Source organism: Excalfactoria chinensis, chromosome 14 (assembly GCF_039878825.1).
Source record: "Excalfactoria chinensis isolate bCotChi1 chromosome 14, bCotChi1.hap2, whole genome shotgun sequence".
Taxonomy (NCBI): domain Eukaryota; kingdom Metazoa; phylum Chordata; class Aves; order Galliformes; family Phasianidae; genus Excalfactoria; species Excalfactoria chinensis.
The window spans coordinates 12,329,771-12,347,409 of NC_092838.1; the positions used below are offsets into that span (position 1 = coordinate 12,329,771).

At 42.3% G+C, this 17,639-nt stretch overlaps 1 protein-coding gene across 1 annotated transcript in view; it reads left to right on the forward strand.

The window, feature by feature from the left end:
- Positions 1-16,325, forward strand: part of BAIAP2L1 (BAR/IMD domain containing adaptor protein 2 like 1) — a 34,532-nt gene extending 18,207 nt beyond the window's left edge. Inside the window, exons 4-14 of the mRNA XM_072349331.1 lie at positions 5,892-5,953; positions 6,047-6,118; positions 6,424-6,561; positions 8,079-8,231; positions 8,688-8,855; positions 9,571-9,721; positions 10,878-11,085; positions 11,348-11,422; positions 11,749-11,911; positions 15,126-15,166; positions 15,756-16,325. Coding sequence (XP_072205432.1) covers positions 5,892-5,953; positions 6,047-6,118; positions 6,424-6,561; positions 8,079-8,231; positions 8,688-8,855; positions 9,571-9,721; positions 10,878-11,085; positions 11,348-11,422; positions 11,749-11,911; positions 15,126-15,166; positions 15,756-15,831 — 1,307 coding nt within the window. The 3' untranslated portion in view covers positions 15,832-16,325. The remainder of the gene's footprint in view (positions 1-5,891; positions 5,954-6,046; positions 6,119-6,423; positions 6,562-8,078; positions 8,232-8,687; positions 8,856-9,570; positions 9,722-10,877; positions 11,086-11,347; positions 11,423-11,748; positions 11,912-15,125; positions 15,167-15,755) is intronic.
- Positions 16,326-17,639: the final 1,314 nt, after the last annotated feature.

Below are 17,639 nucleotides of genomic sequence, written 5' to 3' on the forward strand. Positions count from 1 at the left end.
GTCTGGTCATGAAGCCATGATACTTAGGCATCTTCCAGGCTCTGAGGAACTTCGGAAGGCTTTCTCTTTTCCCCCTACCAACAAGACTTTAACATATCTACTAATGTTTTAAGTAACTGGAAACAGTGTAACTTCCAGGGGGAAAAAAAACAACTTACAAAACACAGCCATGGAGAAACTGGAACTTCTCAACTGTGAGCATTACATCGGTTTCAGATTATTCCCTAAATACTGCAGGTTGTGCAACATGAGCTAACGTTAGAAGAAAAACAACACTCTGAAATCAACTTCATATCAAATGCTGGAATAGCTGAAGGGGTGCTAAAAGCAAGGAGCTGTGTATTCTGAGGGAAAAGAACCCTGAAAGGGCTCTGATCCCATGAAAACTGCACTATGGGTTTAACTGCATAATGCTGTGAGGTGGACTGAGTGACTTCATTGCAGCTCCTGTCTAAGGGAAGAAGGTAAATCTGCAAAGCCAGCCGTGAGCTCTGAATTTTACTTTTGCATGCGTAAATAACAGCACAATGTTCCGTTCCATTCTTCCTGATTCCTTATCAATATCACCTGGATTTCACTGTGCTGTGCTACTACATGGACATGCACTTCATCTTTGGATAAAGGAGGCTTTGTTTGTGTTAATCTAATTTGTTTCAAGTGAATTAATTTGGTTGTTATATTGCAGAAATATCCATTGCTCACAATTTTAGTGAGAACTTTCTGTACTTTTAAATATAAATTGATCTGAGAGTCCAACTTAGAAATTGAAAATCTTACTTTATTGCTATATATATATGTTATTACAGAACTCTGTTCTAGAAAGACATAACTATTCTTCCTTCACCTCCTGCAGTCACCTTCATAACAGGGACTGACTGGTCGTGTGTCAGTGCCATTTTATAGCATTAGCCACAGACAGATTTACTCCTCACTGCCCACTTCATGTTCGCTCATGCAGTAAGTAAAGGCAGACTTGACCTAGTCCTATTGATTCATGTGCACACGAGCATTAACTCTACAGGTTGTCTCCCCCCAAAGTATTCAGGGCAAACTGCATGAGCAGCAGAGCACAGTCAGTCGTTTGGAAACCAACACATTGTTTTGCCTTTTCTTGTTTTTTCACTTATATTAATTCCCATTAAGACTTTCTGCCTTCTTTCAAGTATCTGCTGCACAATTAAATCCTTCTGCAATACATCTTTCCTAGAGAGAATGTTAAATTGAATGTACTTGAAGCTTAACAGATGTTTAGGTCAGTTATATTTATGTTGCTCTGCATTCTTTTGAGACTTCCCATTTCACCTCCTTTCAGGGGCTAATGACTTCCAACGACTTTGTTTCCAGTTTTCCTTAGTCATCAGTGCCTTTATTCTGGGCAAAGGGCAACTGGGCAGAGAGAGCTTCTTGACAGAAGTGGGAGCTCGTGGTACGCCTGACCTGTCCTGTCTGTGTGTGTAGCTTTGACTCAGCCTTCTGCTCTCATTTAATACAAATAATTAAGTGGCTTCATCTCAAAAACGTGAGGTTACCAGACCTGCCCTGAATGCAAAATAGGACAACACGAGATAAAGGAGTGATTCCAATTGAGCACTTTGTTCCCAGGCACCTAACAAAGTCACTTCAGTGAAACTTGACATTTTTCCAGTGACCTCCTTTAAAGATAAACAAAATCCCAACTATATTCCAAGTAGGTGATGAAATCAATAATTTTATCAATTCTAATATAGCCAATTGATATTTTAAAAGTTTAAGTGATTTTTGGGGTAGCTGCTAATATTTGCTTCTCTGACAAAACTTGACCAAGTTCCATTCTTGTTTCTATTTTGAACTAACTCTTCCTATCTTCTGTTCTGAACAGCAGTCAGCAAAAGCTAAAAAGATAAACAACCACTCGAATTGCTCAGTGTGAACAGTGAGATTGAACTGCAACTGCTGCAGAAGCTCTGTACTCTGGCCTTACAGTGAAGATGTTTATTATCTGCTCTATTTTCAAGTGAGGTTTTCTGCTAGAGATCTCTTTCCTTGTTTTTCATCTACTGTGCAGACAGTTGTTCAGAGATGTCTTCTTCCTCACGTGATGCTGCGTGGAGAAGTGCTGTGTATTTCGCGTTAGTGGTTCTTACTTATCCATTAATGCAACTGAGCATTAATGGAATTCTAGTCTGTCTTACTTTCTTAACAGAAAATATAGAGACAACCAACAACCTTGGGTTAACCTAAAAAAACCCTCAAGTTTCTAAGGTTTCACCTTAAGAGATCATTCTGCTGTGCACCAAACCCACCTGAAACTGAAATTAATTCGCCATGCAATTTGGCATTACTATCCATGGTCATATTCCAGACTGTGGGTGTATTACACAGCCTAGTTTCAACTGCTCTACATTTATTTAAATATTAAAATATTTAATGTATTTCTACTGTTTTCATCACAAAGATTTTGTGTTTAGTGTGGGAGGGAACGTAAAGCAAAAAAAATGGTATCTTTGAAAGTGAAGTGCTATAGTAGTTATGCTCACCATGGTGGTTTGCATTTGTCAATTCACTGCATAACAAGATGCCAAAAGCTGGTTTGGTTTACAGCACGTCTGTCATAAACTGGACGTAAGCAGTCTGTTATCATGCAGTCTAGTCATATTCTGTAGAGTATTTGCATGTTTGCTAGCTGTGGGGTTTGACAGTAAATGATGACAAGGTCGAGACTTGGTTACTCTGTACTAAGAGGTCTCATTAAGCCTGATCATGAGCAGCTTTAATACACAGCAAAATATATTTAATTGATGTGAGTAATACATTTGTCCTCACTTCAGGTAGTTTTCTTGACCTTTTTACAAACTGAATAATTACTCTGCACCAGGGCCTGGCCCTCGCTGGTGTCATCATTAATCTAGTGACCTCCTGTGTTTATTAGAGCTACTTTATAATTCTCAACTGTAATCAAAATCAACGTACTGTCCTGAAGTGGTTCTCATCCCATTTGGATGCTGTGATGTGGAGGCCTGGGCTCATTTTACCTCTCCTGAGTTACACTTCTACAAAAAGCCTTCCTCCTATATAAATCTTAATCAGGAGGGCTGTCCAAATGTGGTAACCCATTATCTTAAACTGGTGATAAAAGACCACAGTAGAGGTCCACTTACAAAGCGTTCTCTATTTAAAGAGAGGAATCTGACCTCTAATGTAAACTATAACTTAAATCTTAATAGGTCTGTGCGCTCACTGTGAGCTCTTTTCAAAGCATGAAAGAGGAGGCGAGGTGGGTGAGCCGGCACACCCAGTGCCCCTGCATTACTGGTAGCAGTGAGGAGATCCCAGCACAAAATGGGTTTTGTCTGATGTACAGAGCACAGGGAGCCTTTGGTGAGGGGGTGAAAAAGATGCAATGAGAGAAACAGTCACTGGTGTTTAAAAACAAAATGTGTTCTAGGATGTGCAAAGAAAAGAAACTTGGGAAATAGTACAGCACAAACTGTTCAGAAGGAAAGTGTCAATTTTAAAGTTCTCTTAAACTCAGGATATGTTAGGGCAGTACTCTTTGCAATGAAGGTTAAAAAACAAAGGTAGCTAGTTTACTACCCAAGTATTCAAAGCCGAAAGGCCGCGGTCAGATGCAGAGCTGTGTGAGACAGAAATAACAAACCCTGAGCGTCATGTTTTCCATCCACACCACTCCAGGTGAATGGGCCGTTTCAGCGGGCAGAGCTGCAGCGCTGCAGGGCAGGGCTGTGTGCTCAATGCCCGGCCTTGTGGGCTGCCCCTGTGGGCTGCCTGCTGAAAGCACTGCGCTGTGCCGGCGCTGCCAAGTGCTCACTGAGTGTGCGGCTTTGGCAGCAGCTCCTCCCAGCACACACAGCGCACAGAGCGCAGATACGCTCCTTTAAAAAGGTTACATAACTCACAGGGACCATTTTCTAATGGCCACTCCAGCGTCTCCCACGGATGTTGATGAATTCCCAGCAGCTCTGTGTTCTGTGTGTTTGAAGACAAGCAAACTTCATAGTCCTATTTGGAGATTTTTCCCCAATTTCTTTTATCACTTCTTGGTGGGTTTTTTCCTTTTTTACAAAACTCCTCTAGTTTCTAAGTGCCACTACAGACAAACATGTAACTTCTCCATTGGTTTGGGTGAAATCAGGACTACAGACTAAATTGCATTCCCCTCTGCAGCCTTAAAAATAACAAGGCCGCTTACTGATGTCCATTACTTCAAGTGTTTATGTAACTACGCGGTATTTGCTTTCCTATTGCATAGGAAATGATTACTGTAGTAACTCTCACTTCTCATAGTATTTATTTCTGTGCTTTCAATCACCAGCACCCTATCACTGTAGGCTGTTTGTATGGAACTTCCTGTCTCATGTTTAGTGCCCACCTCCCCTTCTCCCGCTGCTGGGCACCATGAAAAGAGCCTGGCCCCATCCGCTTGACTCCCACCCACCAGATATAAGAATCGGTAACGTTACCCTTCAGTCTTCTCTTCTTCAGGCTGAGCTGCCCCAGGTCTGCCATCCTTTCTTCACAACAGAGATGCTTCAGGCACAGGGTTACCAGAACCCCAGTGTACACTATGGAGGGATGGGTCTTGATGTCTGGCGAGATGTTGAGAAAGAAAGAGATGAGAAGTTCTGCCGTTCATTTTATTTAGCTGAATTTGTCAATTATCTGCACTTTTGGGGAGCTTTTGCCTACACCTGAAGGAATGGAGGCATTATAGGGTGCTGACTCAGTTCTGTGCCATGATTCTGCCAGGGCACAGAATCCCAAAATCAGAATTACTGTCCATAGCTTTGTAGGGCCACCTGTACATTAGGCCAGCACCGCTTCAGGTTTAATGCTGTAAGCACCATCTGTTAAGTAGTTCAGGGTGGGATAAGTGTGGAGTTGATGGGCAAACAGGTAGATGACTGGAGGAGGCATGACAACAGCCCGGCTCTGCAATGGAACCCATGTACTGCCATGGAAATACAACAATAAAACCTCTCCAGACAAAAGGCTGTTTTGTCACGGCCCTGTCAGACCAGTGACTGCCTCCAGCTCTATCTGGGTGAAGTCAAACCAGGCACTTCAGGCCACTGTCAGCCACTCCTCTGCACAGCCCTACAGACACAGCAGGGCGGGGATGCTGGGGTGGCTGCATCCAGGGCAGGACTGCAGCAGGCACAGCTCAGATTGGTTTGCACGTAGAACCGCACCCAAAAGGAATGACGTTCTTTTCCTCTCAGCCTCCTAAAGCAAAAGCAAAACGTTCCTGCTCTGAGCTGCTGCAGTTAGAAGTAAGCTGCGTGACTGTGCTAGCAGACTGCAAAGGTGTATTTAGGAGCTGTTAAGAGGAAGCTGAGAAATCTGCCTTTACTGTCAGTTAGTTAATGCCATACAGACAGGCCGTAATCTCTGATAAAACAGCGTGAGAAATTAATCAACATGAGAAATAGTCAGCATACGTATCAGATCTGCTTTAGCAGATTTAGCTGTCAGTGAACGTGGAAGGCCGCAGTGCTGATGCTGTGGTTAAACATTAAGGTTCGGTTTGCAGGCTGAGTGGGTAGCAGCTGTTTGAATTGCAGCAGCTATCCCTGGTCTCCATGTCCTATGCCCCACATTGGCAAGAGTCAGTCACGTTACGTTGGGGAGAAGGAAGGAGTTACTTTGTCACACCAAGCCTTGCTTGCACAATAACACAACTGATTATTTTTCCGTCATTTATGAGCTTCTTGGTTGGTTTGTGGCCAGATACACTTAATTATTTAAGCTGCTGTGCTAAGGAACAGCAGGAAGTTTCCTATCTCTGCTAATTTAGCTAACAAATTTATTACTTATATGTATTTTATTGCTGCTTGTTAACCAGCTTCAGAACTCTATGAAAGAATGCAATATGGTTGTGTGCTTCCCAACAGGCCAAGTTCTGGTAGAAATTTCAAGAACGCACAAGAAACTGAATGACAGCCTAGAGGAAAGTGTAAGTTCAACCATTTCTGAACCTGCCTCACCCTTGGAAATTAAGAACCATTTCTGCTGATTTTTAATAACCTTTAATTTATTTGCTTTAAAGTTTAAGAAATTTCACAAGGAAATTATATCTGAACTGGAGAAGAAAACAGACCTGGATGTAAAATACATGACTGTAAGTATATTCAGTCCTGATACCAAAAAGGTCATCTTTTATTTACCATTGTTCCCTAACAGTTTGTTAATCACCGTGTCGTTAGATTTGGGCTCTACTTAAACATGGCAAAAACGTTTGTGCTTATTTTGAGTTAAAATAGGAACCAGTGCATGACTTCACAGCATTCTTAACCCACAGCTGAGAAAAGCAATTGGCCGCCTCATTTGATATGCATTAGCAATATCTATGGTAATGCTTTCTGGTTGCTTACACAAGCGGCACTGTGGAGCGCACTGAGATGTTTGTAAACGCTCTGATTGCAGGCAACTTTAAAGAGGTACCAAACCGAACACAGAAGTAAATTGGATTCCCTAGAGAAGTCTCAGGCTGAGCTGAAAAAAATCCGAAGGAAAAGCCAAGGAGCAAGAAACGTAATGAAATATGAGCATAAAGAAATGGAGGTCAGTGTGTTGGGTCTTGGTTTGCTTTTTTCTTTTCTTAACTTCATTTTGGATGAGATTTGGTCAACAGCAAACACGAAGTTATTACAGGTCCTACCTGGGTCTGTCAAAGCTTGACTCCTGAAGCCTACAACAATTCCTGTGCATGCAACGTAATTAGTTAATTCACAGCTGCCCTGCACGTTGTTTGGCAAGCTAAACTAACTTCAAAGAATGTCTATTTTTGATTTCTCAGAGCTGTTGAACGTTAAAGGCACTCCTAGAATAATTACTGCAGTTCAATTTAATGCTGGCTGTGCTGCTGCACGGTGCAAAGGTGTTCACTTCAGCTTCAGGGTTTCTTAGACGGCCACTACTTGGTGAACGGCCTTAAAGCACCTCAGGAACTGCACCCTTAGTTTACTCAGCTCTGTTGTGTAAATTCAGCAGTAATTTGCTATAAAGGCATTTCCCGAAGTAGACCATATAACTTGTTTAGTAACTTTGCTACTGTTCTTAAACAGCATTGCCATCTTGAGGCCAAATGAGAAATGGCAAGGCAGTGTAGATAGAGAACTTGTTATTTCACATTAAATGGTAACTATTCTCTGAGATACTACGTTATGTTTGCTTTTAGATTTTTTCCTCTATATTTTTCTATTTACTTTTTTTCTTTAAAGAAAGCTCTGTTGATAACAAGGCACATAAACACGAATCATTACCAGCTCTTACCTCTTTACGTTTTAACCCCCACTCAGAAGGACAGCTCATTTTTAATGTACTGGGCTGAGAATTCAGGAATTAGCCTTTAAGCACATTTTAGCCACAAACTTTCATAACCTCAGATAAATACACTTTAGTCTCTTCAGTAACTCATTTTTTCCTCTCTAAAGTGAAGCACAGCTTTGTGAGAGTAAATAGAACTTCTATAGAGCAGATGAAGGTAATTAGACCAATTAGAGAACACCTGTGGTCTTAAAATTGCTCAGTTGCTGCTGCTTTGAAGTCATATTCATATTTATTACGGCATTTAATTTAGAAGATAGAATTCTTTTTCTTGTTTTGCTCCGTTGTCTCCATGCACACACAATAGAATCATAAAATCGTTTAGGTTGGAAAAAAAACTCTTAAAAAACAGCTGCAACCACCCAGTGACCTACCAGGTCCAGCCCTAAACTCCATGCCACGTCCACACATCTCTTCAGCTCCAGGAACAGCAGCTCCGCCAGTGCCTGTGCAGCCATTCCAACACCCAGCCACCCTTCCATGAGGAAATTCTTCCCGACACCTGACTCTCCTCTGGTGCCATTTCCTCACACCCTGTAACACCGATTGCCTATAATAAGAAAACATGCGTGTCTGATGAGATTGGAGAAGTCAGTTGTGTGCATGAAAAGAAAATGTCTGGGAAGCAAAGCCACTCCGCCCCACCTTTCTGATAACTTCTTCTTGTCTTCTTGGAACTCAGTTCAGTAACTGGATAGAGTATCAAATAAAACTCACAGACTGTATGTGATTTATTTCTCTTTTTCCCTTAGTATTTGGAAACTGTGAGCTCCCGACAGACAGACATTCAGAGATTTATTGCAGAAGGCTGTAGAGAAGCTCTACTTGAAGAAAAAAGAAGATTCTGTTTTCTAGTTGACAAGCACTGCAGTTTTACCCAGCACATGCACTTCTATCATGCTCAGGTCAGTGGCATGCATGTAAAGAAATGAAGCTCCTGAAATCTAATTGTATCAGAGATCTCAAGATCTCTTCTAGTATCTGGGTGAGACTGCCATGAATAGTTTAGATAGCACTGGGAGCACTGTAGTGCCAGACAAGAGTTGTGGTCTGTTTGTAGAGGATGTCTGTGATGTGATATTCTCATAAATGTACTATTGCAAATGGTAAGGGGTTACTATGGCTTCTTAAAACATCATACATTAAAAAGTATGGTATTTCTAACATCTGACCATGAAAAAGGACCATCTCTTTCTACTATATACTTCAAAGAGATATTACTTAGCTTTGAACATGTTTGGAAAGACTCCCGTTTCGCTTTGGTTATCTTCTTTTTTTCTCTAACAAAAATTAGCAAGTAGCTCTGTGTAATTTTATACAAAATCGTATCTTTGCTGAGTACCTCTTGAATTTGGATGCAGTGTGCAGAATTCCTCAATGCCAAGCTGCCTGGGTGGCAGGAGATCTGTAGCGATGCCACCAAAGTTCCTGAAAAAGTCAAGATGATGATTGATGAAATAAGGACACCTGGTTCCACTCCAATATCAGGAACTCCGCAGCCTTCACCAATGATAGAGAGAAACACCATGGTATGTCATTCCCTGATAGTTAAGGGCTCTCTTTCAAATGGGTCCAGATTGGCTTCACTCCTTTCTATTGTACTTAAGCATTTGGATTCAAGGCTACGACACGCATCAGATGAAATATACTGGGGTTGGGTAGGAAAGCAAAACTATTAAACTGAAGCTCTACTACTGGAGAAATACAGAGTAAAGCAGCAGAAGCACACAGGCAAAGAAGGCTATTTCCAGTTGGGTGTCCAGGGCACAGCCTTAGGGACAGCCTAGGTTTTGCCATACTACTTCCAACCTTCCTGTCTGTAAGTGGTAGGAATTACTTACTTGAGGTTCAAGATAAACTAACTCTTATTCTTTCCTTCTTCCCCCTGATTCTTATTACAGAATACTGAGGTACAAATTAGATTCTTAATTCCCCGTTTGCATGTTGTGTTACCATTGGTGACTGACTTTCTGAATTCAGTACCTCCAGTAGTGATGTTAAGAAATGCACTGATCTAGTGGACTGTTTGTGGAAATTGGGGCTTTCATAGCATTTCCACTAACTACTGTGCATCAGGGAGCAGGACCCTTGCAAACTATTCTGTCAGAAGTTTCATAGCAAGGTAGGCCCAGCAGAAAGGCCTCACATACATACAGTTTGGGAATACCTGAGTGTTGCTTCCTAGAGGTTATGTTGCAAACAGTCCAGGAAGTCGTCTCACCTCCCTGTTTTCTCTGATTCTAGATTGGAAACAATTTTTATGCTCATAATGAAAATGCATCAAAGGTGCCCCCTGCTCCTGTGGGCAGGGCATACACCAGTCCGCTTGTGGACATGTTTAACAATCCTGCCATGGGTCCAAAGGTGTCTTCTGAAAGATCAACCAATCCAGCAGGTGAGTGTCATCTCATTGCAAACCTTGTACGTGCAGAGGGTGTGCTACAGAACTCAAAATTACCTTTGGGATTTTGTGACTGCTATCAGGATTTGAATTCCAGGGTATGTGGAGGAGTATAAAATGGTCTTTACAGAGTGTTTCTGTATCAGTTACCTAACAGGTGAAGTGCACGTCATAAGAAGGAAACAACCGCTCACAATAAAATGAATCCACCTATCTTTAACTTTTATTTTAATCATTTGCCATGCATCCCTGATTAACACAGCTTAACTGCTCCCTGTGCTCTCAACCTTATCAGCAGAATACGTTCCATGATGTCGGACCAGATACACACCATTATTTCAGTGCACACTAACAGGCACGAACTAACACTGTAGTCCTGGTATGGTTTCCTTTAAGAGTGTACAGCAGCCAGGAGAGAATGTACATGGGACAAAACTGTCCTGCACTTCTTTACCTGAAATGTAAAATCCTGTTACAGTACATTATTAGTTTGCAAAATATGAGTCTTTGACTTATTCTGCTACAGGGAAAGAACTAAACCTACATCACAACTAAACAAACACAGAACTTCTCCTCAGTGCTAGAACAGCAGTTCCAGCATTTCCTCCTTAAAAGTGCCTCTAGAGTGCATTGTGCTGGTCAAATAACATACATTTTTGAGATGTCCTTTAAATCATCTTCTGGAAAACACCCAATGTCTGCATAGTGCCAAGTGTCTGCAATTCTCATTGATTCGGCTGAAGCTCAGTGCTGGACATGATAATGAAACCAAATCTTGGACTTGTTTCTTAAGGATGGAAAATTTTCAGAGTCTTCTGCAGCTGCTTCTGGTTCACATTCTTTATGCCAAGAGAAGAAAGCAGCAGCAAGTTAACACATAACTTTTTATGTCTGCTGGTTCAATGTTACTGTGGTAGTGTGTCTGCGTGTATACAAATATACACATATATAAGTGTATACAAATATACACAAATATAAGAACTGGTGACAAGAAAAACTGGTAGATAACTGAGAGTCTAAGCAGAACCCAAACAGTACAAAGTCTCACAACTACACTGAACCTGAGCATTGCTTTACCAAATCTCTTTCTGACGGCTAATTGTATTTTGTTAATATGGTTAACTTTGCTTTTTTGTTTTGTTTTTGACAGAGAATTCAGATGATGCCAGTTTATCGCGCTCAACTTCTGTTGCCACAGGGCTGAATATAATGAAAAGGCAGAAAGTAAAGACAATCTTTCCACATACTGCTGGAAATAACAAGACGTTACTTAGCTTTGCACAGGGAGATACCATCATACTTCTTGTATCTGAAGAAAAGGATGGCTGGCTTTACGGGGAACATGAGTCAACCAAAGTGTAAGATAATCAATCTATTACATGATTTGAAAATTTGAACACAAAGGAAAAATGTCTCTAGCAGATATTAGTGCGTAGTTTTCCACCTTTTTCTGCTGTCACTGACTGGGGACTTCTACCAGGTGAATCTCACTGCATGTATTTCAGGCTGATCTTGTATACTAAAACCCAGGCCTTTAAACATCTGTTTTGTCCGGTGCTGACTTTTGAAAAATCTTTCCAATTTTGTATCATATGAAATTGAAATCTTTTTCCATTACAGAAAAGGATGGTTTCCATCCTCATATACTAGACCACTAGAAGAAACAGAAGAAAAAGCTTTTGTTCCAGTGTCAAGGTAATATTTTGGATGGAATGTGCAAAAATGCCCAAATTTTCTTTAAAGTTTATTAAAAATACTCCTTTTCTGCTTACACAACCAGATGTTCAGTAACATACAGTAAGCATCTCCTGTCTGTACTATCGTACCTGGATCACATTACCATGGTTTAACGGCTACACAGAGACCTAAGAACGATCATCACTCCAACTTTAAAGTCCCACAGACTTCAGAGAGATTATATGCCTTAATTACACATTTTTGTTCTTTCCTGGGACTAAAGACAAGGAGAAAAGGTGTATTATGGGAACTGAACACGTTACCTGCTGGGTTCTGTCTTGCAGCGCTGCGCCGGTGAGAAGCATTAGTTCAGTGAATCTAGCAGAAAAAGCTGGTGTTGTCCTCCCACCACCAGACTACATGGGTTCAACTCCAGATAAGAGAATGGAGCCTTCCAAAGGTACTGCTGCTAAATCACCAACTGACAAACCAGAAAGTGCAGGTCCGGTAAGTAATCAACGCCATTCATCTAAACGTTCTGCACCGCTTACTCTTCCTGACCTACTTAACTGAGCTTTCGAATGAGGCCCTTAATTACCGTTCTGTTTTAGGTACTTGTACCTGACTTCAGTAGATACTCTTCAGAATTATTACACTCTTCTGGTATCTCCGTCTACCTAGAGTAATAGGAAGGGTGACAAATTGTTTGGGGATATAATGAAGAGCACTCGAAGCAGAGAATCTGTGAAACTGGAGAACATGTTCTCATGGAAAGGAGCACAGGTCCATAATCTTAAGTGACAGCAGAGCTGTAGCGGGACAGAGGGCTTAAAACAGCATAACTCTGTGTCCAAAGTACTTTACTCAACACCTTGAAAGTCAGCGCTGCTTCTGTGGCTGTTGTTGAGAGCTGTGTGCACCGAGGCCTTAATTCTGCATTTTACAGATGAGTGCAAGTGCATTCTTTCAGAATGGACGATACTCCCTAAGTTTGGTATTTCTACTTTTAAGCCAGCATTCAAACAACGATTCAAAACGAAGAGTAATATCAAACTGGGCAATTATTAGCTTTGATTTTGTCTAAACATTTCACTGCTGTATTGCAGACATGGTTTTTACTTCCTTCAAAAAGTCTCTTGAAGGAGAGATCACATTCTGCTGGAGGAAAAAACCACCATCCTTCTGTTACGTATTTAGTCATCACTGCTAAAATTGAGAGGCCAGGTCCCATCAGCAGGTACTGCAGTGACCTCCCGAGTCGCAGAAGAATCACATTCAGTTATTTATCAGCAAGACGAAACTATTTCGTAAAGCAATGCAACACCTGAACAAACAAAAAATAACCTTTTTTTCTGTCAGGAAGGAAGAAAAGGCTCCTCCTTCCCATTGCAGAAAGGATCACAGGCAGCAGCCAAGATCCTTTCAGGATCAAAAGGGTGGAAGTTGCTTGATTAGGAGAGTGAAGCTCCCCTCAGTGAAGGAGGTCCTACCCAGTCAGATGCACTAGTAATGGTTTGAGAGATCTTTCCTCAAAGACTCTCTCTAAAAGGTTAGCTCAGCATTTTGTCACAAAGCTGTAATATTAGTGCATGTATTTGAACAGATTTGAAACAGCTTTCAAGCAACTTATTTATTTATAAGTAACGAACCTTGTTATTTAGTTCAAGTCAGTATATACGTACTTAAGTAGACATAGTTAAAGGAAGCATATCATCTATGCAGTGATGTCACGTGTAGGACAATGTTTTCCTATGGGAAACAAAGCTTTTCACATGCAGGAAAGGAGTATCAAGTGCTCTTGTGTGGAGCCACTTTCATATTAAGTATCTGGGAACTTCTAAAGCAGTGATGAAGCAAGAGTCTGTATTTGGACATACACACGGTTTTCATGTTTGGATTAAAGAAAAAGCAATGAGCCTTAACAGTTGTCATGTCAGACTGATACGTGGGTTTGTTTATTCTGGCTGTCTGTTGAGAGCTCTGGGGATCAACATGTCCTTCAAATGGAATTATGCTCACTGCAGTTAAAAGGTGTATCAGCCTGTGAAAGCTGCCAGGCAAGCAGTACAGAGAGTTCTTTGCCCTGTGCAAAGGAAAAGGTGACTTATGGCAGACCTCTAAAATGACTGAATGCATTACATTGCCTTGGTGTCACCGTGCTGTGCTGCTGTCCAGCCTCAGTTGGCTCTCAAGAGTGGTCAGCCATAAGGATGTTCTTTCTGTAGTACTGGTTTAGGGGGGTTATGAATAAACTTAAAGCTTGTGGACTAACATTCCTGTTGCACTGAAAAACCGAGAGAAAAGGAAAGTTTTGGCTGATAGGTGAGGATGGGATTAACTAGAACTGATTGTTCTCCCTGGAGGCCAAACAGTGCTTACAGCCTTTCAGCAGTGGAAGACAAATGCATCTCAGTCTCATAACTGTTGTCAAGGTACCACATAACATGTAGCAGATACACTTTTGCTGTGACCCCATGATTCTTACCTGTTATACAAAAAGAAGAGAACTGCACTCTCAGCAGAGGACTTCACTGCAGAATTGCTATTTACTTTTGTTCCTTTGGAAAGCTGCAGAGCTTCCTTGTCTTCCATGCTTCTTTGCAAGTCAACAGCCCCTGCTCCGCTGCCAGGCTCGAGAATGCTTCTATATGCTAGAACACGTAGCCAAAGTTCACTTCTGCTTTAAACCTAATCTGACACCTCCTGGAAGCAATGCAATTAGTTTGCCATTCAAAATACTTCAAATTAAATATGATTATACTAAAAGTTTAGTGGAAAAAAGGAGATGTTGAACATTATCCAAAGCCTCCACACTGTGCAGCAGGCTTGGCAGCCCCACCTTGCAGCAGTCGACTTTATGGCACCCAAGCACAGCATCCTGAAACGCCATGTGAGTGCCACACTGCCACCTTCTGGGTCATCTCAAATTCACCAAAACCAAGGAAATCTCATCACCAAAGTGCAGTGCAAACATAGCTGGAAAAACGTTTTCAGATTGTACATTTGAACAAACATGACCGTTTGATTACAACAAAACATCAACCGTACCTGTGCAAAGTCATTCATTCCTCTTTTCATGCCACTCCCATGCAGTCACTGCTGGATAAACACGCAGGTGCTGACGGGGCTCACTGCTTTGCTTTGCATTCACCATCACTGCCCACAGAAGTCGTGGGAGACGCCTTCACTCACAGGCTGTAAATCAACAGCAGCTGAACACAGGAGGGTTCCTGTGGGTGGGATTGGGAGCTTTGGTTGTTTGGTGGGTTTGCTTGTATGTGCTGTTGTGTCTTTTGGGCCCCACGCACTGACAGCCGCAACCACTTCTGCAGTGGCTACAGAAACACTTTGCTTCCGTCCTCCTTCTTTTGGCCATCAATTTTCAGTGATGTTTGACATTTTTAGCTACACGGTGCAGGCCAGAACTCAAGTAATTGCTGATCTTGGGGAAACAAAACAGAACTGACCCCTCTGGGGAAGGAGACCCCCTTCTCTCATTCTCTCACTGTATGCACACACAGCTGTCAGCGTTGGGATGTTCTGGGATCATTTTGCTCTGCCCACCTCCCTGCAGCTCAATGAGGCTGAACAGCTACCAGTGCAAGTCACCAAACGGTTCATTCTGCTCTAATGGTAGGGCCTCCCGTCCTCAGCAGGACAACGAGGAGAGCACCTGGAGCAGGTTTTGTTGTATTCTTTAATCTGAACCTTTCTCTTACAGAAACCCGACATGAATGGCATCGTAAAACCACCCTTCCTCAGGTATGTTTTAAAGCATCTTCTTCAATGACGGTTGTGTTCATTTTTATTTTGATGTGTGCTATTGTACTTACCGACCGTGAGGGGAACTGAGGATGTTTTTTCCAGAGCTGCTCTGACCATTGGCAGCAGCGTTAAACCCTTCCAGAGCAGAGATGCACTTCTGCTGCTGTTTGGCACAGAGCGGGACACAGAATCATAGAATCAGCAAGGTTGGAAAAGACCTAAAAGATCATCCAGTCCAACCGCTCACCTATTACCAATAGCCCATAGAACTGAAAGATGATTAGTATCAGGGTGACACATTCTATAGGAATTCATGTTTAAAATACTCCATTTGGTCATACCACCTAGATTATAGAATCAGAATCACTTAAACCCAAACTTCTTTGGAAGCCTTTTAAGGAACATCTTGTTCAAACCAGACAGTAACTTACCAAACCTGGGACTGCTGTCAAGAGAGCTCTCCTGTGTGAGGCTGTTTAAAACGCTCAGGCTAAGCTAGGAGTTGTGTAGATTCTGTTAGTACGGAGCTGTAACGTGCTCTTCCAGCACAGCCAGCCTTGCAGTAACTTTGTGCATTTCTTTTCAGTGGAGAAAATCCTTTTGCTACTGTGAAACTCAGACCGACAGTAACGAATGACAGATCAGCGCCCATTATTCGATGAATAGATGCTCCGTAGATGCATTCCCTCCTTATAAACATCACTTGCAATAACGACGATTGCTATCTAAACTTGTTCTAAAAATTATTTAAGTGTAATTACTGTAAAATAGAATCATACTGGAATGGATTTCTGATTTTTAAAGCGTTCTTCCTAATGAGGCTGTTGCTTTGGGCTCTGGTTGGTTCTACAGCACACCTCTGCAGCGGGATGGATTTGTGGAGATACTGGAGATCGTTTGGATGCTCCAGGAAATCTGACTAACTAAAAGCCCACAGATCCGAGGTTTTGGCATTTGTTGATTGGGAACTGCCGTGGTAAGTTGTAGAACACGAGCCCTGCCTGTGCCACTTACTCAATTAGAAAAGGCCGATTGATTTTTGATACAGCAATGTACCAACTGCCTTATTGCAGAGTAGAGAATTGTCTGTATACAGTGACGACACATTATTTTGTTTAAAGAGACACTCTTGGTTATAAATAAATATTTATCCTCTATGTGTATGTAATGCTTTGCTTAACGGCAGATACAAGTTATAAAACGTTACCGTAAACCTGTTTTAAGTCTAACTTTGTCAACACGTTCTTCAATAATACATACATATGTTTTAAACACACCAAACTTCAGTCACACAGAAATCTTACATACAAGTGCCATGCTTTTCCTTACACCTCTACTACTGAAGCGGTTCATTGCTCTGTTAATGCAGCCTTGGATTAAGGTTGGTTTTCTCGTGAAGGATCTGAGCAGTGGCACAAATGGCAGCAGAATGCAGCATCTCACCAGGCAAAATGTAACTGATAAACCTAACTTCAGCCCCAGGGCTGTGCCTTACTGCAGGCATTGATTCCCTGCATCAAAGGGCTCTAGCTCAGCTGAAGAACTCTCTTCCTGCTGTAATAATCACCTTAGAAATGAGCCCCAAATCTTACGGAGTGTCTCCTTATACTGCATGAGGTTGGGCACATTATGGCCGTACAGCACAGATCTGCCTCCTAGCTGCTGTACGATGTTTCTCTGGCCTGTCCCAGTGCTCAGCCCTCTCTCTTGGCCATCCCACCTTCCATAAGCACAGCACACACTCCTGCAGCATCCCAGGGCTGTTTGTTGTGCCCACCGCTGCTCCTACAGTGGCTGTGAGTGACAGGAAATGTCTTTGGTTACTGGGTGTGAAGAGCAGCACAGGAACCTACAGGCTGCAGGCCAGGGCCCCTCGTTCCTCCTCCTCCCCTCGCACTGCCTGTCGGGTTTGTTGGCTATGGAACGTTCCATGAGCACCTCACAGCCATCTGCAAACACATCTCAAGGGCACAACTCACACCTGAGCCAAAACATTAGAAAGGCGAGTCAAAGACCATAAGCCTTCAACAGCTCCTTATCAGAACGAAATAATGACGTGCCTGAACCTTTGCTGTTGGCTGTGGCAGTGCCAGAAGTGCCTGGCGGGACACAACTAACACCAGGTCCCTGCTGGCAGGAAACTCCTGCTGCCGCAGGTGGGATTTGCTGCTGCAGAGCCTTGGAGGTAACACTTGTGGCCGTCAGCAGCACCTGCTCTCACTAAAGCAAGAAGGAAGACATACTCACTCACACCTTTACACGTGGCAGCACAGACAGCATCTGCACCGCTTCCCTCGAGAGCCTGCAAGATGAAGGGATCCACCTGCTGAGGTAAATACATCCCTCCACTTCACCTTACCTGTACAACCCTCAAACGTCGTTATTTTCCATCCTTGTCCGTAGCCAGCATTATTCACTTCACTTGCACACTAAACGTTGCCAGGCACATCAGTCACATATCTAATAATCC